Source organism: Pseudophryne corroboree, chromosome 10, assembly GCF_028390025.1.
Source record: "Pseudophryne corroboree isolate aPseCor3 chromosome 10, aPseCor3.hap2, whole genome shotgun sequence".
Classification (NCBI taxonomy): Eukaryota; Metazoa; Chordata; class Amphibia; order Anura; family Myobatrachidae; genus Pseudophryne; species Pseudophryne corroboree.
The window spans coordinates 220,397,011-220,420,411 of NC_086453.1; the positions used below are offsets into that span (position 1 = coordinate 220,397,011).

General features: G+C 44.2%; 1 protein-coding gene across 3 annotated transcripts in view; it reads right to left on the reverse strand.

The window, feature by feature from the left end:
* Window positions 1–23,401, reverse strand: part of PANK4 (pantothenate kinase 4 (inactive)) — a 243,774-nt gene that overhangs the window by 22,748 nt on the left and 197,625 nt on the right. For all 3 annotated transcript variants that reach the window (XM_063943091.1, XM_063943090.1, XM_063943092.1), the window contains 5 exons: window positions 16,231–16,343; window positions 10,170–10,257; window positions 5,774–5,925; window positions 3,611–3,666; window positions 3,091–3,140 (listed from right to left, as the gene is read on the reverse strand). In XM_063943091.1, coding sequence (XP_063799161.1) covers window positions 3,091–3,140; window positions 3,611–3,666; window positions 5,774–5,925; window positions 10,170–10,257; window positions 16,231–16,343 — 459 coding nt within the window. The remainder of the gene's footprint in view (window positions 1–3,090; window positions 3,141–3,610; window positions 3,667–5,773; window positions 5,926–10,169; window positions 10,258–16,230; window positions 16,344–23,401) is intronic.

Genomic DNA, 23,401 nt, shown 5'->3' on the forward strand with positions numbered 1-23,401 from the left:
TCTCTAGATGTGGTTAGAGATTTGAAAATCTATGTTGCTAGAACAGCTCGTATACGGAAAACAGAGGCTCTGTTTGTCCTGTATGTTCACAACAAGATTGACTGTCCTGCTTCCAAGCAGGCTATTGCACGTTGGATTAGAAATACGATTCAGCAAGCTCATACTACAGCTGGATTGCCGTTACCGACGTCGGTAAAGGCAAACTCCACTAGGAAGATGGGCTCATCCTGGGCGGCTGCCCGGGGGGTCTTAGCATTACAACTTTGCCGTGCAGCTACTTGGTCAGGGTCAAACACATTTGCTAAGTTCTACAAGTTTGACACCTTGGCCGATGAGGACCTCAAGTTTGGTCAATCCGTGCTGTAGGGTCATCCGCACTCTCCCGCCCGTACTGGAGCTTTGGTATAGACCCCATGGTCTTTATGTCATCCCCAGCATCCTCTAGGACGTATTAGAAAATAGGATTTTGATAACCTACCGGTAAATCCTTTTCTCCTAGTCCGTAGAGGATGCTGGGCGCCCGTCCCAGTGCGTACTTTACCTGCAGTTTAGTTACTACAGTTACACAAGTTGTGTTATTTTGGTTTCAGCATGTTGCTGCAATTAGTTCATGCCTGTTGGCGTGTTATGTTGAATGCCATGTGTGCGGCATGGTTAAGGGTGTGAGTTGGTAGATATCTCACCACTAGTTAAGTAATTCCTTTCCTCGAAATGTCAGTCTCCCTGGGCACAGTTCCTACAACTGAGGTCTGGAGGAGGGGCATAGGGGGAGGAGCCAGTTCACACCCAATGAAAAGTCTTTAGAGTGCCCATGTCTCCTGCGGATACAGTCTATACCCCATGGTCTTGATGTCATCCTCAGCATCCTCTACGGACTAGGAGAAAATAATTTACCGGTAGGTTATCAAAATCCTATTTTTTTTGGTGTTAGATGTGCACAAAAGACAAAATGTCAAGTCTGCAAACATTATCCATATCCTATGTGGAACCTGTTGCTAGATACACTCTGGAAGTATCTAACATTTATGTTTTCTTCATATTCTCCAACCGAGGTGGACCTGGACTATACAGTACTCAGTCTATGCCCAGCCTCAGTGGCACGTCCCCTACCTATAATATGGAGTACAGTATGTGCAGAGGAGTATGCTTATCACATTACACCATTCATATTATTGCTGCTAAAGCAGTAGGTACTGTGTTTTCTGTGCTGAATAGACAGTGATCACTTGCAGCATATAACATTTAAGAAAAAATTCACTATTTTTCCACAATCAATACAGCAAGAATAAAAAATGTATAATTGCACAAACACTGTTTAAATGATTACATACATAACATTACTTCCCTATTTTTCAAAACAGGGATGAGTTCCTCAAATAGCGTCCACCGATATGACAAGTGAACTGAAAAAAATAATAAATGAAATAATGCAGACATCCAGTCCAATAAATATGGTTTTATTCTAGTATCACACTCACAATGGATAGATAAAAGAATGCATGTATTAGATCGTTGCTCTAACTGGATACATCGATTCAAATGAATTCTTCTGACATCTTTGCTGTTTTACTGTAAAAAGCGTGAGGAAGAACCCAGAGGGGTTCGAAATGCATTAAGCGGTGTGCCGATTTCTATCTGGAAAAAGAGGAACGATACGGGAACTCATCCATAGGAGAATCCTTGGAGTATCCGGAACTCTGTGGGACTCTGATGAGTATGTTTGCCTATATCACCAGAGACTTTTACATGCGTTTTTATATATTCTTGTTTGTGAGTGCATTTTTTATGAAATCTTTTCCCTTAAAGTGGGAGTCTGCACTATTGTTTTACTTCACTTTTTTAAAACTGCAAAGATGTCAGAAGAATTCATTTTAATCAATGTATCCAGTTAGAGCAACGATCCATTATTTTATCTATCCATTGTGAGTGTATTACTAAAATAAAACCATATTTTATTGGATTGGATGTCTGCACTATTGCATTTATTATTTTTTTCAGTTCACTTGTCATATCGGTGGACGCTATTTGAGGAACTCATCCCTGTTTTGAAAAAAACTGAAGTAATGCTATGTATGTAATCATTTAAACAGTGTTTGCGCAATTATAAATTTTTTATTCTTGATATTATTGCTGCTACCCAGAAGGCATATATGTGGGGGTGTATAGATAGTAAAGCACATCTGCCAAGACCAACAAAGATGTAGCGTCCGTCAAGTAAGGAGAAGGTACTATGTGCTAGAGTGTGTATCTTGCAAGATGACAGATGTGTCCTCATCCACCCATCGTTATTGCACCATATGGCACAAGACACCTACTGTGACTTAGATGCTCCAGCAGGGGTAGCGATCCCCGAGTACTTTTTCCCAAATTTTGAGTCTTAGGGGTCTATTTACTAAGCCTTGGATGGAGATAAAGTCGCTGGAGATTAAGTACCAGCCAATCGGCTCCTAACTGCTATGCCACAGGCTGTGTTTGAAAAATGACAGTTAGGAGCTGATTGGCTGGTACTTTATCTCCAGTGACTTTATCTCCATCCAAGGCTTAGTAAATAGACCCCTTATTTCACTAATAGTGCACTAAGAGACTGATTCAGAGGTGGACAAATAGAATCTTTCCTCAATGGGCCACTGTTTTTGGATCTGAGCAGGAGCCGCACACTGCGTGTGCAGATCTGGGTATGCAATGTCACTCGCAGTGCCCCAAATGCCACAGCATCGACATGCTGCTGGCAATTGGGGCGGCAACAGGAAGCGTTCCAGAAAACAGGAGTGTGCCAAAGCCAGTGGCTGTGTTCTCAGATACAGCTTCACTGGCTCCAGCAGCGTTATTTGGCCGGACATCCTGGGTAACCTGAGGGGTTACTCAGATGTCCAATAGTCATGAAGTTTATTAAGCTAGAAGCTAATTTTATGAAAAAGTTGCATGGCGTGGCTAAGCCGCAAACTCTGTGGTGCACCAAACAAGGCTACTTGCGTGATTTGAGGATGTGTGTATGTGGCCACATCTGTAATGTGCACATGTCCTCTAGTGAGACTAGAAAGTCATTATTCTGATCATAACATCAAGCCATGACTATGAAGACAAACTTACCTTTAACCTTTTGATCCATTCACAATAAGAGTCAACAAGCCATGGTCTAGCTGTTAGATGAAAGTAAAAGTAATGACAACAGAGTACAGAAAGCACAGAAGCATAAAACATGTTGGGCTTAAATTTCCATCTTGGCGAATGGTCAGGTATGGATTCAGAATTTGCTCCAGGGTCCAGATTACACATAAAATTTAATTGAGTACCAGGTCTATAGCATTCTGTATACTTAGAATGTATTAAGTCTTAAAAAGTGATATAGTGGAGACAGATAAAGAGTGATAAAGTACCAGCCAATCAGCTCCTGTCTTTTCTTCTAACAAAGCCTGTTTTATGGCAACTTAGGAATCTGATTGGATGGTCATTTATACCTCTTTATCCAATTCCACTTTATCACTCTTTAAGGCTTAATACATTTGGGCCTTAGTATTAAATTTGTCAAAAGACAGACACGCAACACCAATATGTTCCTGTATTACTTATGAAATGTCCTGCGATAACATTACACTTCCTGCAAACTCACTCTGTAACTTCTTCTTTGCTTCCTCAAATCCAAATTCTGGGTCAGACTCCAAGACTCTAAGAAACAAGACAAACATCACATCACATTTTCTATTAGAACAATAGGTCAAATAACACAGCTCACAATGTAATCACAATGCAAAACAAATGACAGTTCAGAAAAAGTAAGGCTACATGAACAAATGGGGCGGCTTCTGGGTTGGGAGAAAAGCAAAACAAATGAGTAGCTTTACACCTGGATAAGCCATGCTGCACTGCAAGATGTGCAGAGATACTTGAGCTGGGTACACACAATACAATATATTGGACGGTGTTGCAATTCACGATGGATCGCAACGATCATCACTTAATGTGTGCACTCAAAGCCAACCAATTCATTGTTTGATGAGTTGGGAGGTGCATATTCCCATAAGATGTTCTGCACGTTCAATGGACGATTCCATGGACAACCCGGTATTATATTGTTACATGAAGCATGTAAAGGTATATTGTGTTGTCATCATATGTGCGTATATACAATACATTGTTGCAGCGCATTGTCGCATCGCCGTTTAGGTGTGTACTCCATTTTAGATATGAGAGGGGATGTGTCTTAGTTTTAAATTGCAGAATAAAAAAAATGCATTTGCGGGCTACATACAAAGGCAGATGGTAACTACCCTGTATGTAAAAAGAAAACATGTATTTATATCCCTTGCATTGCAACATGGTTTTTCCCAGAACACAGGGGGAGATTCAGACCTGATCGCACGCAGGCGTTTTTTTTCTGCGATCAGGTAGTTGCCGCCTACAGGAGGAGGGGGTAATCGCTGCGCAGGGGTGCGATCGCTTGTGCAAAGAGCTGCACAAACAAAAGTTTGTGCAGTCTCTGCACAGCTCAGGACTTACTCAGCCGCTGCGATGATCCGGCCAGGAGCTGACGTCAGGAATCCTCCCTCCAAACGGCTGGGCACACCTGTATTTTTCCGGACACTCACTAGAAACGGTCAGTTGACACCCACTAACGGCCTCTTCCTGTCAATCTTCTTGCGATCGCCGGTGCGATTGCTTTCTTCGTTAAAGCCGTCGCTGTCCGGCGACCCCCGGCGACCGATGCGCCTGCGCATTGCGGAGCATACGCATGCGCAGTTTAGACCCATGCAAAAAAAGCTAGCGTGCGATCGGGTCTCAATGACCCCCATATTTACTATGGTGTTCTACATCTGAGGGAGTTAGGTATATATAACTAAAATACTCCAACCAGTTCAGAGATCATTGATACCTATGGTAAGCATGAGTTCCATACTCCTTAGAGAGGTGTGATAAATGATCCCGGCGTTCGAGATTCCAATGGCCATATGACGACCCTGGCCCCCCGAAAGAGAATCCAGACACTTTGGGGGGGGGGGGGGGGGGGGAGTAAGCTACCCCAATTCCCCTTTGGTGGCAGCTAGGGCTAAATCCGGGGGGAAGGGGCAGCTACGGCTACATTTCGGGAGGTGGTGGGCTAACCTTCCCCCTAGTGCCTAACCCTAAATCCCCCTGATGACTAGCCCAAAGTTTACACCCCCGGGCACTAACCCTAATAATTGCCCGAATACTTACCTTCGGGATCCCAGTGGTCTGTGTTCCGGCGCTGGTGTCTTCAGCAGTGTGGGGATTCATGACAGCCGGCATCCCGATCCCCTGGGATGCCAAATGCATACCCCGTAGAGAACAGAATGCATCAAATTACATCCTACATTTTAGGGGCATCATCAAACTACACAATGGTCCCACCAGTCAGGACTTTTAGTCAGGGTTTGGCAAGGCTTTTCTATTATTTATGCAGTGCAAGAGCTCCTAACTCCCCGCAAGTTCCTGCCATCAGGACAGTCTTGAAAAATCACGTCTGCCCTGCCAAATGTGTGATGAATATAGAAGGATCTATCTGTTTTGGCCATCCATGTGTACTTAAACAAGATCTCCCTATTTGCATCACATAAATCATTTAACATTTCTATAACATAATGCTTAATACCAAATAATTATAAAATGTCAGGCATATACAAATTTACGTTAATCGGGACTGGCCAACTGATAGATGATCTAATGAAATAATTCATGGCACCAATATACTGCGGGACGTATTGGAATACAGAGGGCGTATCTATAGAGAAAATGGTGTAAAACAATGGACACCTACTCAGAGACTGCTTTTGCTCCCCAGTCAAACACATTGCCTGCTAACAGTCCTTTCACCAGCGCAAGCTGCTTCTCCTCCCAAACCAATGCATCCAATGATCGGATCACTTTCTGATAATATTTTAAGGCTATGTCATTTTCTTTCTGCTTTACCTGGAAAACATGAGAAACTGGTGTTACAGAAGGAAGATTCCTTTACCTAGGCTTGGAATGTTCACTCCAAAAGCCATTTCATCACTCTCCTCTTTTGTGACCTCTATTGGACCAATAAGTCATCAAGGCAGACACCAACAGTTACACAGGATGGCACATACAGGACACGGTTAATAAAATTTATTTCTCTGTAATTTAATACGTAACATGTTTATCTAGCTGACTAAATATACACAAATTATTAAAAGTTAGCTCAACACTACTGAAATCTGTAAATATGTTAACAGTCCAGATAAAACACTTCATAAATGGGTAATTAATGCTGATTACATCACCGTGATTACAGCACGAGAAAGGATATCGGGGGAAATTGTTCAGTTAAGCTGTTTACACACTGGAGCAATGTGCATCTGGACAATATGCCGGTCGACGGGCTAACATATTGTACCACACATACACATCAGAATGACGTAATGAAGGCCAGAACGATCCCTTGTTCCATCTTCATTACAATGCACGGCAGGGCAGCAGGAGATAAAAGCTTAAAACAGGACTCTCCCGCAGTATCCAGGAGGGTAGGCAACTATGAATATATAGTAGGGAGAGGCAGTTCCTGTACATAGCAATTACACTTAGCAAACCACCAGAGTGCATTATGCTGTACTTGGTAAACAGGCAGTGGGGCAAAGCAGGACAAAAGTTTTTAACATACAGCGTTTCCCATCACACTGATGGGTACTTTCTGGATGTAACTGCTGTCTGCAGGAAACAACTCTCAGTAATTAAGATTTCAAAGTGATTTTTTTTCCCATTAGGATAAACTAAGCCATGGAAAATACACTGCTCAAAAAAATAAAGGGAACACTAAAATAACACATCCTAGATCTGAATGAATGAAATATTCTTATTAAATACTTTGTTCTTTACATAGTTGAATGTGCTGACCACAAAATCACACAAAAATTATCAATGGAAATCAAATTTCTTAACCCATGGAGGTCTGGATTTGGAGTCACACTCAAAATTAAAGTGGAAAAACACACTACAGTCTGATCCAACTTTGATGTAATGTCCTTAAAACAAGTCAAAATGAGGCTCAGTAGTGCGTGTGGCCTCCACGTGCCTGTATGACCTCCCTACAACGCCTGGGCATGCTCCTGATGAGGTGGCGGATGGTCTCCTGAGGGATCTCCTCCCAGACCTGGACTAAAGCATCCGCCAACTCCTGGACAGTCTGTGGTGCAACGTGGCGTTGGTGGATGGAGCGAGACATGATGTCCCAGATGTGCTCAATTGGATTCAGGTCTGGGGAACGGGCGGGCCAGTCCATAGTATCAATGCCTTCGTCTTGCAGGAACTGCTGACACACTCCAGCCACATGACGTCTAGCATTGTCTTGCATTAGGAGGAACCCAGGGCCAACCGTACCAGCATATGGTCTCACAGGGGGTCTGAGGATCTCATCTCGGTACCTAATGGCAGTCAGGCTACCTCTGGCGAGCACATGGAGGGCTGTGCGGCCCCCCAAAGAAATGCCACCCCACACCATTACTGACCCACTGCCAAACCGGTCATGCTGGAGGATGTTGCAGGCAGCAGAACGTTCTCCTTGGCGTCTCCAGACCTGACTCCCAGGCAGACTTGGAATTAGCTCTATGATCAGAAGGGGGAGTCTGCAGTTAGGAATACAGAATGGAAAGAAAGCCCTTGGTGGAAGCACAGGGATTCACAAGTAGTAATGGGACTGCTCATTAGCTGTTTCTTAGCAACAGTACGGAAATGTTGTAATTAGAGAAACTGAAAAGAGACTTTATGAAATCTTAAGTTTTTCTTGTAATTCAGTGTATAATGGGACAGAGGATCCCCTGGTAATGTCATTTAATAATCCAGGATCTACACTGCTCAAAAAAATAAAGCGAACACTAAAATAACACATGTGCTCAATTAGATTCAGGTCTGGGGAACGGGCGGGCCAGTCCATAGCATCAATGCCTTCGTCTTGCAGGAACTGCTGACACACTACAGCCACATGACGTCTAGCATTGTCTTGCATTAGGAGGAACCCAGGGCCAACCGCACCAGCATATGGTCTCACAAGGGGTCTGAGGATCTCATCTCGGTACCTAATGGCAGTCAGGCTACCTCTGGCGAGCACATGGAGGGCTGTGTGGCCCCCCAAAGAAATGCCACCCCACACCATTACTGACCCACTGCCAAACCAGTCATGCTGGAGGATGTTGCAGGCAGCAGAACATTCTCCTTGGCGTCTCCAGACTCTGTCACGTCTGTCACATGTGCTCAGTGAGAACCTGCTTTCATCTGTGAAGAGCACAGGGCGCCAGTGGCGAATTTGCCAATCTTGGTGTTCTCTGGCAAATGCCAAACGTCCTGCACGGTGTTGGGCTGTAAGCACAACCCCCACCTGTGGACGTCGGGCCCTCATACCACCCTCATGGAGTCTGTTTCTGATCGTTTGAGTAGACACATGCACATTTGTGGCTTGCTGGAGGTCATTTTGCAGGGCTCTGGCAGTGCTCGTCCTGTTCCTCCTTGCACAAAGGCGGAGGTAGCGGTCCTGCTGCTGAGTTGTTGCCCTCCTACAGCCTCCTCCACGTCTCCTGATGTACTGGCCTGTCTCCTGGTAGCGCCTCCATGCTCTGGACATTACGCTGACAGACACAGCAAATCTTCTTGCCACAGCTCGCATTGATGTGCCATCCTGGATGAGCTGCACTACCTGAGCCACTTGTGTGGGTTGTAGACTCCGTCTCATGCTACCACTAGAGTGAAAGCACCGCCAGCTTTCAAAAGTGACCAAAACATCAGCCAGAAAGCATAGGAGCTGAGAAGTGGTCTGTGGTCACCACCTGCAGAACAACTCCTTTATTGGGGGGTGTCTTGCTAATTGCCTATAATTCCAACCTGTTGTCTATTCCATTTGCACAACAGCATGTGAAATTGATTGTCAATCAGTGTTGCTTCCTAAGTGGACAGTTTGATTTCACAGAAGTGTGATTGACTTGGAGTTACATTGTGTTGTTTAAGTGTTCCCTTTATTTTTTTGAGCAGTGTACTAAGCTGCCAAGAGTGAAGCGGATGGAGTTATAGGGGGAGATTAATGAAAGCTTGGAGAAAAATAAAGTATCAACCAATCACCTCCTGTCATTTTTCAAACACAGCCTGTAACATGACAGTTTATGTGCTGATTGGTTAGTACTTTATTTCTCTCCACTGTATCTCTCTCCAAGCTTTAATAAATCTCCCTCACATTGTGTGCTACTATGCACGTTATTGTACTATGCACATGACAGCATGCACAATGTGATTTCACTCCCTGAAACCATATGACATCACACATTAGCCTTGGTGCCAGATATTGGTCCCTGTAGAGGCTGCCTTGATTGGTGTTTGTTGAACTGGAGATGAACCAGAGAGCTGCTTCCTGGAATATGCAGTCTGGTCTGGTTCTAGGAGTGTATAGTAATGCAGGCTCAGCGAGCTACAGATGTGTTCTCATACATATTGCTGCAATCGCGCCAAACATCCCTTCTCAGTGCACCTGGTCCCGTGCTACTTGACTTGTACTGAACATAGTTTTTCATTCAAATGTGCATCCTAATTGCATTATAATCCAACAAAACCTGAATCCGTATATGAAGTGCTATAATGCAGGGGGCACATGCACATGCACTGATGGCGGTTAGCCGAAGCCACCACCCCCTCTAGATTTAGCCCTAGCTGCCACCAGAGAAGGGTTAGGGCAGTGGCTCCCAAATTTTTTTGAATCACAGCGCCCTAGAGTATCAGAATTTTTCTTCATGGCACCCCTAGGGCAAAAATTTCTCATTGAGAAATGTAGAAAGAAATATTAAATTCATTCAATTGTGTTTATAGGTCATCCTTAGGTTTAATTGTGGGGTGAGGGACAAGATTTGCTTCTGTTTGTCCACATATTTTATGATTAACAGCCACCAGCACTGGTTTTGCTTATTACACTGACCATAAATAATTTGAATTGGTCCTGGGCCACCAATCCAAGGCACCCCTGTAAGTGTCCCTAGGCACCCCAGGGTGCCTAGGCACACAGTATGAGAACCACTGGGTTAGGGTTAGCTTACTTACCCTCAAAATGTGTCGGGATTCTCGGGTTCAAGGTGCCGGGGTCAGTTATGTGACCTGCAGGCACCCAGAACGCTGAGATCATACAAAACCCTATATATATTTTGGATTAAAAAGGTTCTCACTTTTGAGTAGGGGTCCGGAAAATTGAATTCATTTAAGCAGTGCTCTCGTGTATCTAGCAAACTTCTGACAGTCAATGATCCATATGCACTAAGACAGAAAAAAAGAAGATTAATTTGGGACATTTCTAGAAATTAAATGATCAGATCATACACATTAGGCTTGTTCTATTTCAGCCCACTGCACTCTCTAATGGGGTTTATCATTTATTTATTATTATTATCATCATTATTATTATCTTATATAGCGCAGCATATTCTGTTGCGCTTTACAATTAGAACAACTATAATAGAACAAAACTGGGTAAAACAGACAGACAGAGGTAGGAAGGCCCTGCCTGCAAGCTTACAATCTATAGGGAAATAGGCATTGATACACAAGGATAGATGCTACCTATTGCATAATGGTCCACCAGATTGCTAGGTACTTAATGGGTTGAATATGATCACCCAGCAATGTTGGCCAAGGGTCAGGAGGGTGTGAGAGTAAAGAAAGACAAGATATGTGATGTTATGTGTACTGTACAGAGAGGATGTAATTAGATAGGGAAGCACTGAAGGTTATGTGGATGGGTCTGGAATTTGATAGGCTTGTATGAAGAGGTGAGTTTTCAGGGAACGTTTAAAGGTTTGGAGACTAGAGGTGAGTCTTATTGTGCAAGGGAGGGCATTCCACAGAGTGGGTGAAGCCCGGATAAAGTCCTGTAATTTTGAGTGGGAACAAGTAATGCGTGTGGATGAAAGACGCAGATCTTGTGCAGAGCGGAGAGGTCGGGTAGGGAGATATTTTGAGGTGAGTGAAGAGATGTATGTTGGCGCAGTTTGGTTAATAGCCTTGTATGTAAGCATTTTTATATTTAATACGGTAGAATACAGGTAACCAATGGAGGGACTGCCGGAGCGGATCTGCAGGCGATGAACGTCTAGCGAGGATGATTAGCCTCGCAGCTGCATTCAAAATGGATTGTAGTGGTGAGAGCCTATGTTTGGGAAGACCGGTCAGGAGACTATTACAATAATCAATGTGAGAGATAATGAGCGCATGGATTAGAGTTTTTACTGTGTCTTGTGTAAGATATGGTTGGATTTTGGACATGTTTCTTAGATGTATGTAACATGATCTTGAGACAGATTGAATGTGGGGAACAAAGGACAGTTCAGAGTCAAGAATGACACCTAGGCAGTGAGCTTGTGGGGTAGGGATGATTGCCGAGTTCTCAACAGTGTTAGAGATATCAGGTTGGAAACAATTATATTTCCACCGGCCAATAGTAAATTCTGTTTTTGGAAATATTAAGTTTGAGGTGGCCAAGATGAAATGGCAGAAAGGCATTCAGTGACACAGCCCAATACAGATGGTGACAAATCTGGGGAGGATAGGTAGATTTGAGTATCATCTGCATACAGATGGTACTGAAATCCGAAAGAGTTGATTAGTTTGCCAATAGATGTAGTATAGATAGAGAAAAGCAGAGGACCTAAGACTGAGCCTTGCGGTACTCCAACTGATAGAGGCAGTGAACAGGAGGTGGAATCAGAAACGAACACTGAAGGAGCGATTAGATAAGTAGGATGAGAACCTGTCCTGAAGACCTATGGATTGTAGTGTTTGTATGAGAAGAGAGTGGTCAACAATGTCAAAAGCAGCAGAGAGATCAAGGAGAATAAGTAGTGAGTGATGGCCTTTAGATTTAGCAGTGACCAAATCATTCACAACCTTAATCAGTGCCGTCTCTGTGGAGTCTTGGGCATGAAATCCTGACTGAAGTGGGTCAAGTAAGCTGTGTGAGTTAAGAAAGTGTGTGTGGCTAGTGTTGGCAAGTCTCTCAAGTAGCTTGCAGGGGCATGGGAGCTGAGAGTTAGCATCAGAGTTTTGCTCTTTTCAGAATGGGAGTAATCACTGCATGCTTGTACAGAGAAGGAAAGATACCAGTAGACATAGAGAGATTACAGATTTTAGTTAAGGTTGGGATGAGCACAGACAGAGCTTTACTAATTTTTGAGGGTATAGAATCAATAGGAGAGGTAGTAGAGTTGACAGATGAGAAGAGTGCAGATACTTCATCTTCATTTGTAGGAAAAAAATGAAGAGTAGGTGTTAGAGGGGTAAGGAAGGGAATTGAGCAGGTCACTGGCTGTGGAAGAGGATACCATTTCATTTCGGATCTTATCAATCTTGTGCTTGAAATAGGAAGCAAGATCTTGCGCACTGATAGTTGCTGGAGGGTTGGGTTAGGGAGGGACAAGAAGTGATTTAAATGTATTAAAAAGTCGCTTGGGGTTACAGGCTTAAGCAGAGATAATAGACTGAAAATATTGTATGTTGTTTGGCAGTGTCCAGAGCATTACGATAAGAGTGGTACACGGTCTTATATGTGAGAAAGTCACTTGAACTATGAGATTTACGCCACTGGCGTTCTACTTTACGTGAGAGTTTTTGTAGGTGTCTTATGTGTTTAGAGTGCCACGGTTGACATCAAAGTCTACGTGGAGTGTGATGGGTAGCTGGAGTCACTTCATCGAGTGCTGTTTCTAGAGTTTGGTTAAGGTGTGATACAGCAGTCTCAGGAGAGGTGAATGTAGAAATTGGTGAGAGCAGTGGTTGTAGTGAAGTAGATCGTTGTTGAAAATTAATAGCGTTAATATTTCTGCGAGTTAGAGGTGGCTTGGTAGACTTCAGGAACATTGAGTTTGAAGTAATGGAGGAGAGCATGCAGGTGATAAGGTTGTGATCTGAGAGAGGGAAAGGAGTGCTAGTGAGTTCAGAAACAGAGCATAGTCTGGTGAATACAAGATCAGTAGCCCTCCTGATGAGTAGTGGAGTCAGTCCATTGGGAGAGGCGGTTAGAAAGAGAAGTTTGGAGGCATGGGGAAATTATGGACTGTTAATAGAGATATTGAAATCGCCCATAATGATGGTAGAGATGTCAGAGGATAAAAAGTGAGGGAACCAAGCAGAAAAATCTTCCAGAAACTTTTTGGGTTGCCCATAGATAGCTGCAACACGCAGAAAGAAAGGGGTGAAAACCCTAATAGAATGTACTTCAAATGATGTAAATGCGAGTGAGGGAACAGGTGGTAAAATTGTGTGTGTGTAAGATTTGGACAGTAATATTCCAACCCCACCTCCTTTACTATTACCAGGCCTGGTGGTGTGTGTGAAGTGGAGGCCACCATGTGACAGTGCTGCAGGGGAGGCAGTGTGAGCTATGTTTCTGTTATAGCTAGCATATTGAGTTTTTTTTTTTTTTTTATTAAAAGCTCATGAATAGATGTTAATTTGTTGCAAACAGAGCGTGCATTCCATAAAGCACATTTTAGTGACTTGGATGGGACCTGGATTTGGGGATAGGTCACCAGCTAGTAGAAGCAGAAGAAGAGCGAGATAGGTATAGTTGGGAGAGTTGTGTGATAGTTTCTTATGGTGACAAGTTGAGGATGTTACAGTTAGTGTACACAGACAGGTTAAAAGCTCAAGAGTGGTAATAAGAGGGGAGTGGATTAATGAGGCAGCAATGTGTACAGAGCGATGGATAACGGGAATAGTGAAGGATTGTTGCCATCTTATAGAGGAAACTATGAAGTGCTATTAGGAAAAACAGTTTGTGGTACATGGTGTTTTTTTAGGTTTAGGGTTTAGTCTATTCGTTCGGAGCACTGCCTCATATTATAGCATAATATTTAATTTTTTATGTATTATATTACAGTTTGGAACATATGAGAACACTGGTGCAAAGAAGAACAGAACATGGCATAACCATATCTACCAGATATTTGCTCTCATTTTTCACTTCAGCTGTTCTGAGCGACACCACCTTTCCCTTCTGCAAAGTTCTCTGAGAATCCCTCATTAGTCTGCAAGGACCCAAGCCAGACCAGCTATACACAGTGGAGCTGATGCTGGCTGTATTGCGGAAAGATCTCAAGATTTAACAATAAGCATGCTCAGGCCGATTAAGGGGTATATGTACTGAGGTGTAAGTTTTTAGAAGTGGAGATGTTGCCCATAGCAACCAATTAGATTCCACTTAACATTTATCAAGCTGCTTCTAGAAGAAAATAAATAGAATCTGATTGGTTGCTATGGGCAACATCTTCACTTCTAAAAAAAACCTCACACCTTAGTAAATATACCCCTAAGAGTCATACCAAACTCAGTCACTTCCCTACTTGGAGATGAATGGGCAAAACTGGGTGAAAACTGAGCGTTCTCACATCGGCTAAGCTTAATAAAGGTGTGTAGACGGAGGTGTAGACTATGTGGAGTTGTATGTACTTAGAAATCCGTGTTTATCGATGCATATTTTACACCAGGCATAGGGACACACTGATAATGATGCATGCAATGCAAGTGTAACTGTGGCTGACTAGCCTACAACCACTGCTGTATCTATAATGATTGCAGGGTGGCAGAGGTGTATTAGGAGAAGAGGGGGTCCCATGTGCAGTCTACATCCAGGCTACCTCCTTTCCAGCCAGCAGAGCAAGTGAGTAGACTGGGCAAAATCTACTGCTATTTCTGGCAATTTTTCTACTGCGCTTGCTCAAAATTCCAGGAAAATGGCAGTTGCACCATTCCCCTGGTGATTTATGTAGCGCTGCAGCAGAGAGACTCCAGAGAGGTAAGTTTTGGAGAACATGTGTGTAGGATATGCAGCGTGAAACAGGCCAGAAATTAACAATCCCAATTAAAATCTGTGATGTGGCTGGGAAACTGACACATTTGTTCTGATATTGGCATAAATATCACATGCTTGAGGAATGGGGCTACTAGGTAGAAATTATCATTTACTGCATTCCAATATGCATCATTCCTAACCAACCAAGTGCTGCCTGAAATTAAGATACACGTCAGCTGCACCATGTTCGGGAAAGAGCTTCCTGTGGGACACTGCTATCTATCAGCAACCTACTGTACTAGTCAGGTTACATGGCCTGTTTGTTTATTACAGAACCGTAGGTGAAAGAGATCAACATTAGATTTATTACTTCTTATTTTCTTACACTTCTTAAACTTCAGTCACATATTTTTGGAAATGGGATAATGCCATACTTCTGTACAGACAAAATCGGCAGGTTTGAGGTGAAAAATTAAAGCAGCGCTAACATTAAGTATTAAGTCTAGTGGCTTTATACTTAATGTTAGAGCCGCTTTAAATTGTCACCACAAACCTGTCAAGATGCAGGGTCCTACAAAGCTACAGCTCTGTAAATATAGTGCAATGTGTGGCCTTTTCCTGACTTTCAACTACAGCTTTGATTAAATGTAATAAGTACATCCACCATCCCATACAGCAAACGTCCACGCCTCTTTACTAATAATCTGCAAAGCTGTATATAAAACAAAACCTTCCACACCTCATTGTGTGATATAACCCAACTTCTGGACATTCACTATTAGAGGTAATCTACTCTACTGCATTGCTAATCAGCTATTTCTTGCGGGTTCACTACGATCTGCCGGCGGTCGGGCTCCCGGCGACCAGCATACCGGCGCCGGGAGCCCGACCGCCGGCTTACCGACAGTGTGGCGAGCGCAAATGAGCCACTTGCGGGCTCGCTGCGCTCGCCACGCTATTTTATTCTCCCTCCAGGGGGGTCGTGGACCCCCACGAGGGAGAATAAGTGTCGGTATGCCGGCTGTCGGGATCCCGGCGCCGGTATACTGTGCGCCGGGATCCCGTCAGTCGGCATACTGAATACCACCCATTTCTTGCTGTAGGTGATCTCATCCTTTTTCCAGGAGAGAAAACTAACGTTCCGTCATTTAAAAAGCTCACATAAAAGACGAGGTTGGATAAAACAGAGAAGTGGCAGTGCCACAGTCACAGGTCTAAAAATATTATTTATCAGCAGCGAGAGTGGGGAGAAAGAGAGATTTATTCTACTTAACGTACTGTATCTATATTGAGTAATATGCATAAACCAAGAAACAGCTAAATGTTACTAAGACTAAATGTGATGTAAACATTGGCTTCCAAACACAAACTGCGCATTAATCTTTGCTATCTATGTAAATATGTCAACTTCGGTCTTCCACAGGAGGCAGCACCAAGATACTTACAACGGCTGATGTCTCAAGGTCTGCAGTTTATTCCAGTACTTCTGCTGGAACTTTATTGCCCGGTCTGCTGCGTCCATTGCATCCGGCTGACTGGCAACAGCCCGCTTAGCTACCTTATGTAAAATGTAAGAGGAGATACAGTGTAAACCTGCAATCTGATCAATAGGTTTTGCTACTACAAGATAAAAGTCACATGTTTTCTTTATGAAGATTTTATTTTAAAAAGAGGACAAATCTACTTTCAAGATGGAGTTGCAAGATGACATTTACAGTATGAAGTGAGTTTGCAACTCTAAGGCACAAACAAAGAATATGGGTCTGTGAGGAAGTAAGGTCAGTTTTGTGGGTCTAATTCAGAGGTTGACAGACATAGAACATCTGCGCATGCCATTGCACATGCATCCCCTATGGTTATACAGTGGATGGCGGACACAGATTGGAATTGCATGCAAGCCATTCAAATCAATGGTGTGGCACCACAGATTAGAGCCACAGCCAGCCACGTCTCAGGCAATCCATTGGCTGCAGCATTTGTCACAGGGGTGACTGTGACAACAGACACAGCCACTACTGCATATCTGTTCACCTCTGAATCAGGACCTATGACACAAGTCTTAAATATGTCAGGTAAGTACACCCTCATACCTCCATTATACCAATGCACAGAAGTCCCAAGAAGAAGCTTCTCCAACAAGCAACACAAGTCAGTGCAATATATAAATATATATATATATATATATATATATATATATATATATATATATATATATATACATACATACATACATACATACATACATACATACATACACTTGTATACACATACACTAGCGTTGCCTGGGTTTAAATTTTACATTTAATAATTTATCAATGACTTGGATGTAACTGTCAACATATTACACATAATTAGTATTTAGAAGCTCTTCCAACACACCATGAGGTGACTGCCAAGTGTAATTTTTGTTTTTGGGCTGTTGCCCAGCTTTTTATAACCCTGATCCCCAGCTTTTCCTTTCTGTTTACTTTAATAATCACTTTTCTATTGTGAGATGGGTTTAAAGTTTTCCTTCTGTTATCAATGTTGTTATTCCAAGGCTTTTGGGTACACAATACATTTTTGTCTTCCTACCTCCATTTTAGTCAGTGATTTTAGTTAATTGATTTACGGGTATTTCAGGTCATGGAATTACGGTTATTTCTGTCAGTTATTACAGTTCATTAAAGTTTTTCCATCCAGTGGAAGGCCCAGAACAGGCTTAAAAATGTTGCAACAATTGAAACAAACATTCCCTATTCATAAAGTATAGAGAGAGAATACAGCTGGGAGTGTATAAAATATACTGTATATGGTGAGTGCTGACCTTCTGTGATTTTTATTTAAACAATGTGGTCACAGGGTTTAGTATGAATTACCTACAATCAAAATCCTGACAACAATTGTCCGACGGTCAAATCCCGACAAGGTCAAAATCCCGACATTTTAAATGTCGACATGTCAAAAAGTTGACACAAGTTTTTCATATTTTTGTATGTATGTCGACATGGGCACCGTATAAATGCACCGCATGCTCGCCATGCTTTGGGCACGGTGCCTCGCTGCGCTCGGCACACTGTTATATTCCACCCTCCAGGTCCACTGGGATGGTAAAGTATGAAAAAAAAAAAGAATGTCTCTTTGTTGGCGCACATTAAGAAATTGATTTTAAAATATAACTTTTATTATATTGATTAACAGCTGTCTAATCACAAAATAAGGACATTACATCTGAACATACAAATATACACAAAAGTGAATATAGTGTATAAAGTGATACTAAAACCAAGGCCGCTACCTGTTTACTTCAATATTAATGTAAATAGGGAGGAGCAATAATTATGCTCAAATGGAATGAGTCCTGGTAAATGCTCAAATAGTGAAGTCTCATAAGGAACCGTATTATGCTAAGTATATATAGGGGTATATGCAATTGTGGTCGAATTCCCGAAATTGTCGAATTTCGGGTCATTTTCGACCCAAAAAAAAAATCGCCTATGCAATTCAGTGCTTTCCGACCAAAAAACGGACTTTCAAAATTCGACTTTTTGAAATTCGAATTTTTGCAAATTCGACTTTTCTGCAATGATATAAGTGCTGCAATTCGACCAAAGCATATTCAATTCAAGTTTGGAAATTCGACAGCAGTGCTTTTAGACAGCAAATTCGTCATTTTCAATCCGCCACACTTTGGAGGGTGAAAACAAATAAAAAAAATTTAAACATGTTTTTTTTTGGGGGAATAGCAGATCTATTTATATTAGAAGGGATTAGGTACTTTTTTTTTTTTTTTTGGAGGCACAAATATTATTTATATATTTTTTAAAATATTATTTTTTTTTTATTTTTTTTTTATGCTGGAACGGTGAAATCATAAAAAAAAATGGCGTGGGGTCCCCCCTCCAAAGCATAACCAGCCTCGGGCTCTTCGAGCTGGTCCTGGTTCTAAAAATGCGGGGGAAAATTTGACAGGGGTTCCCCCGTATTTTTAAAACCAGCACCGGGCTCTGCGCCTGGTGCTGGTGCCAAAAATACGGGGGACAAAAAGAGTAGGGGTCCCCCGTATTTTTAACACCAGCATCGGGCTCCACTAGCTGGACAGATAATGCCACAGCCGGGGGTCACTTTTATGCCGTGCCCTGCGGCCGTGGCATCAAATATCCAACTAGTCACCCCTGGCCGGGGTACCCTGGGGGAGTGGGGACCCCTTCAATCAAGGGGTCCCCCCCCCCGGCCACCCAAGGGCCAGGGGTGAAGCCCGAGGCTGTCCCCCCCCATCCAATGGGCTGCGGATGGGGGGGCTGATAGCCTTTTGTGATAATAAAAAGATATTGTTTTTTCCAGTAGTACTACAAGTCCCAGCAAGCCTCCCCCGCAAGCTGGTACTTGGAGAACCACAAGTACCAGCATGCGGGAGAAAAACGGGCCCGCTGGTACCTGTAGTACTACTGGGAAAAAAATACCCAAATAAAAACAGGACACACACACCGTCGACAGTAAAACTTTATTACACACTACCGACACACACATACTTACCTATGTTCACATGCCGACATCGGTCCTCTTCTCCATGTAGAATCCACGGATACCTGAAAAAAAAGATCAATATACTCACCTCAGCCATGGTCCAGAGATAAATCCACGTACTTGTTAAAAATAAAAAAACGCAAATACCCGCTCCATAACGGACTGAAAGGGGTCCCATGCTGACACATGGGACACCTTTCCACGAATGAGACCTGTCAGTGACAGCTGTCACAGAAAGGTCTCTAAGCCAATCAGGAAGCGCAACTTCGTTGCGCTCACCTGATTGGCTGAGCGCTGTCTGTACTGTGACAGCGCATCGCACAGCTCCCTCCATTATATTCAATGGTGGGAACTTAGCGGCTAGCGGTGAGGTCACCCGCCGGTCAGCGGCTGACCGGCGGGTGACCCCACCGCTACCCGCAAAGTTCCCACCATTGAAAGTAATGGAGCGGCTTTGCGATGCGCTGTCACAGTACAGACAGCGCACAGCCAATCAGGTGAGCGCCACGGAAGTAGCGCTTCCTGATTGGCTGAAGGGACGTCAGTGACAGGAGTCACGTGATGTCCCGGCATTCGGGAGAAAGGGGTCTGATGTGAAAGCATTGGACCCCTTTCTAGTCCGGTATGGAGCGGGTTTTTGCGTTTTTTTTTTTTAAAACAAGTACGTGGATTTTACTCTCTGGACGTGGATTTATCTCTGGACGCTGGAAGGTGAGTATAATTTTTTCACAGGTACCCTCGGATCGTCGGAGACCGTGGCAGTCGGCGTGTCAACATAGGTAAGTATGTGTGTGTCGGTAGCAGGGCTGTTTCTAGCCAATTTGGCTCCCAGTGCGAGATTTAAAAATACGCCCCCCGTGACATAAAAAAATGTGCCCCCCCCCACACACACACCTAGATTAAAAACAAACAAACTTGTGTGCGCACACGGCAAGGGGGCGTGGCCTCATCTAAATGGGTGTGGTCTCATTTAAATGGGCATGGCCTCGTCTGAAAAGACTACCTCACAATCCAGTTTTTGACCCTGCTCCAACAGATCACGACCACCACAGGAAAAATTTCTACAATATTAATCCCCACACAGTAATGCCCCCTGCACCATATTATGCCACACACCGCAATGCCCTTAATACATTTAATCCCCACACTACGGCAGGCAAGAGTCCCCATTTCACACATTACGGCAGGTGTCCCCATTTTACACATTGAGAGAGAGAGAGAATACTTACAAAGGCGATTACCGCTCTTCGGCCCGCCTCACCAGTCGCTCCTCACGCCGGCCTTTCCCTCTTCCTAACTTGGATCCCCCTCGGTACTCCGCTCGGGCGGCGCGCGGGGGGGGAGTTTCGCGGAGTGACGGGGTTGCGTTGTGGCGTAACAACGCAACCCCGTCATTCCGTGAAACTCCGCCCCCCGAGCGGGTTACTCTGGGAGAAATAGGAGGGGGAAGCAGGGAGCCACAGTTAGTGCCGTGGCGGGCGCCCAGTGCGGTTGCACTGCTCGCCTGCCCCAAGAAACAGCCCTGGTCGGTAGTGTGTAATAAAGTTTTACTATCAAGGTGTGTGTGTCCTGTTTTTATTTGGGTATTTTTTTCCCAGTAGTACTACAGGTACCAGCGGACCCGTTTTTCTCCCGCATGCTGGTACTTGTGGTTCTCCAAGTACCAGCTTGCGGGGGAGGCTTGCTGGGACTTGTAGTACTGCTGGAAAATACAATATCTTTTTATTATCACAAAAGGCTATCAGCCCCCCCATCCGCAGCCCATTGGATGGGGGGGGACAGCCTCGGGCTTCACCCCTGGCCCTTGGGTGGCTGTGGGGGGGGACCCCTTGATTGAAGGGGTCCCCACTCCCCCAGGGTACCCCGGCCAGGGGTGACTAGTTGGATATTTAATGCCACGGCCGCAGGGCACGGCATAAAAGTGACCCCCGGCTGTGGCATTATCTGTCCAGCTAGTGGAGCCCGATGCTGGTGTTAAAAATACGGGGGACCCCTACTCTTTTTGTCCCCCGTATTTTTGGCACCAGCACCAGGCGCAGTGCCCGGTGCTGGTTTTAAAAATACGGGGGATCCCTGGCCAATTTTTCCCCTGCATTTTTAGAACCAGGACCAGCTCGATGAGCCCGAGGCTGGTTATGCTTTGGAGGGGGGACCCCACGCCATTTTTTTTCCGGGTTTTTCACGTTTTTTTACCGTTTTTTAAAATCGCGGCAAAATCCGCCAAATCGGCCGATTTTCGCCCGCGACTCTGGCGAATCCGTTTTTCATTGAATATGGTGAATTCCGGAAGCCACCTTCCGGGATTCACCTGTCGAATTGAGTCGAATTAAAAAACGGCGAAAATTGCCGCGAATTCGACCGCAATTGCATATACCCCATAAACTCATAGGTACTCACAATTTCACAGTGTATTATTATTGTTGATAGGATGGCTGATACATATGTGCCTTATATAGAAAACAATTGCTTATTATCTGGTCCGTTTTTAATAAACTTTATTTTCACAGTGTATCTCTATTATTGTGATGTTAATATCCACATTAATGCACTCGCACACTGAAATTAGATATCCTTATAGTTACACACTATGGGCCTACTGTAATTCAGAGCTGATCGCAGCAGCAAATTTGTTAGCAGTTGGGCAAAACCATGGGGGGTCATTCCGAGTTGTTCGCTCGCAAGCAGATTTTAGCAGATTTGCTCATGCTAAGCCGCCGCCTACTGGGAGTGAATCTTAGCATCTCAAAATTGCGAACGACGTATTCGCAATATTGCGATTACACACCTCGTAGCAGTTTCTGAGTAGCTCCAGACTTACTCGGCATCTGCGATCATTTCAGTGCTTGTCGTTCCTGGTTTGACATCACAAACACACCCAGCGTTCGCCCAGACACTCCCCCGTTTCTCCGGCCACTCCTGCGTTTTTTCCGGAAACGGTAGCGTTTTTTCCCACACGCACATAAAATGGCCTGTTTCCGCCCAGTAACACCCATTTCCTGTCAATCACATTACGATCGCCAGAACGAAGAAAAAGCCGTGAGTAAAAATCCTAACTGCATAGCAAATTTACTTGGCGCAGTCGCAGTGCAAACATTGCGCATGCGCATTAAGCGGAAAATCGCTGCGATGCGAAGATTTTTACCGAGCGAACAACTCGGAATGACCCCCCATGTGCACTGCACGGGGGGAAGATATAACATTTGCAGAGAGAGTTAGATTTGGGTGGGTTATTTTGTTTCTCTGCAGGGTAAATACTGGCTGCTTTATTTTTACACTGTAATTTAGATTTCAGTTTGAACACACCCCACCCAAATCTAACTCTCTCTGCACATGTTACATCTGCCCCCCCCTGCAGTGCACATGGTTTTGCCCAACTGCTAACAAATTTGCTGCTGCGATTAACTCTGGTTGGATCGCAAAACGCGCTACAACCGGAATTTTTGCGGTGGGGCCACGGGCGCATGCACAGCGCCCGCACTTTCTGTGGGGGGCCACAGAAAATGAGATTGCCTCTGCCTGTCAATCAGGCAGAGGCGGCCGCTGGACAGGAGGGGGGCGGCAACGCTCTGTTTCCAGGGAGGAGACGGAGCGTTGCAGGGACAGGGCGAACCGAACGGTGGGCGGAGGCGGACGAATGGAGGCGTGTCGTGGGCGTGGTGGTTGCATGATGTCACATGCAGCCATCGCGACAGATAAAATGGCACCGGGACTCCTGCTGCAAGAGTCGTCTTTAGTTTCTGCTGACAAGCAGAAATTGCGTCGCGATCGCAATTTCTGCTTGTTGAAGGGGGGGAGGCGCTGGCGAGTATGCTGCGTGGCCCTGTCCAGCGCTGGGCGGCCCCCAGCATGCGAGTAAAAGGATAGCAAATTCTGCTGATTATCAGAATTTGCTATCCTTACTGAATTAGCCCCTAGGCCCATGGTTTTGCCCAACTTTTAACAAATTTGCTGCTGTTGCTGCTGCAATCAACTCTGAATTACCCCCTATGTTGTTATAATGGTTGCCTCTGAGAAATGCTATCTATTCCGTCACCTCAGTGTTAGGGTGTGTACACACTGTGAGATATTTTCTTGAGATTTTGACTATATAGTCAAAATCGCAAGAAAAGA